The sequence below is a fragment of the Propithecus coquereli genome, unplaced genomic scaffold, assembly GCF_000956105.1.
Source record: "Propithecus coquereli isolate 6110/MARCELLA unplaced genomic scaffold, Pcoq_1.0 Scaffold404, whole genome shotgun sequence".
Taxonomy (NCBI): domain Eukaryota; kingdom Metazoa; phylum Chordata; class Mammalia; order Primates; family Indriidae; genus Propithecus; species Propithecus coquereli.
The window spans coordinates 84278-84873 of record NW_012149775.1 but is presented as its reverse complement, the minus strand read 5'-3'; the positions used below and the strand labels follow the sequence as shown (position 1 = coordinate 84873).

At 62.6% G+C, this 596-nt stretch overlaps 1 protein-coding gene across 1 annotated transcript in view; it reads left to right on the top strand.

The window, feature by feature from the left end:
* Window positions 1-596, top strand: part of MICA (MHC class I polypeptide-related sequence A) — a 28977-nt gene that overhangs the window by 27513 nt on the left and 868 nt on the right. Inside the window, 5 exon segments of the mRNA XM_012652896.1 lie at window positions 79-244; window positions 246-282; window positions 285-305; window positions 308-358; window positions 476-590. Of these exon segments, the coding sequence (XP_012508350.1) occupies window positions 79-244; window positions 246-282; window positions 285-305; window positions 308-358; window positions 476-590 (390 nt within the window).

Here is a 596-nt window from a genome sequence, read left to right as displayed (position 1 = left end):
GCCCTGCTCCCTGTGTGTCTCTTGGAGGGAAGCAGGGCTTGGTCCTGGGCCTCACCAGCTGTGCCCTTCCTTCCCCAGTGACCCCCAGGGTGAATGTCATCTGCAGCCAGGCCTTGGAGGGAACATCACCCTGACGGGCTTGGCTTCTGGCTTCTGTGCCCAGAATGTCTCTCTGGCCTGGCATCAGGATGCGGCACCTTTGAGCCAGGACACCCAGCAGTCTGGGGGTGTCCTGCCTGCCCTATGGGAATGGGATCTACCAGACCTGGGTGGCCACCAGGGTCCCCAAGGAGAGGAGCAGAGGTTCCCTGCTACGTGGGACACAGCGGAAATCACAGCACTCACGCTGTGCCCTCTGGTGAGCCTGGGGCGACCATGCAGGGTTGTGCCCCGGTGGGGGGGTCAGGCCAGGGTGAGGGGAGCAGAGGAGGCTGAGGCTCTGGGTGTCCAGCGTGTGATGAGGCCCTTTTCCCAGGGAAGGCCTTGGTGCTCGGCGTCGATGGCCAGCCCTTCCGTATGCTGCTGCTGCTGCTGCTGTCATCAGTGCTATTCTCTGTGTCCTTTGGTACAAGACAACCACGACATCAGCTGCAGGG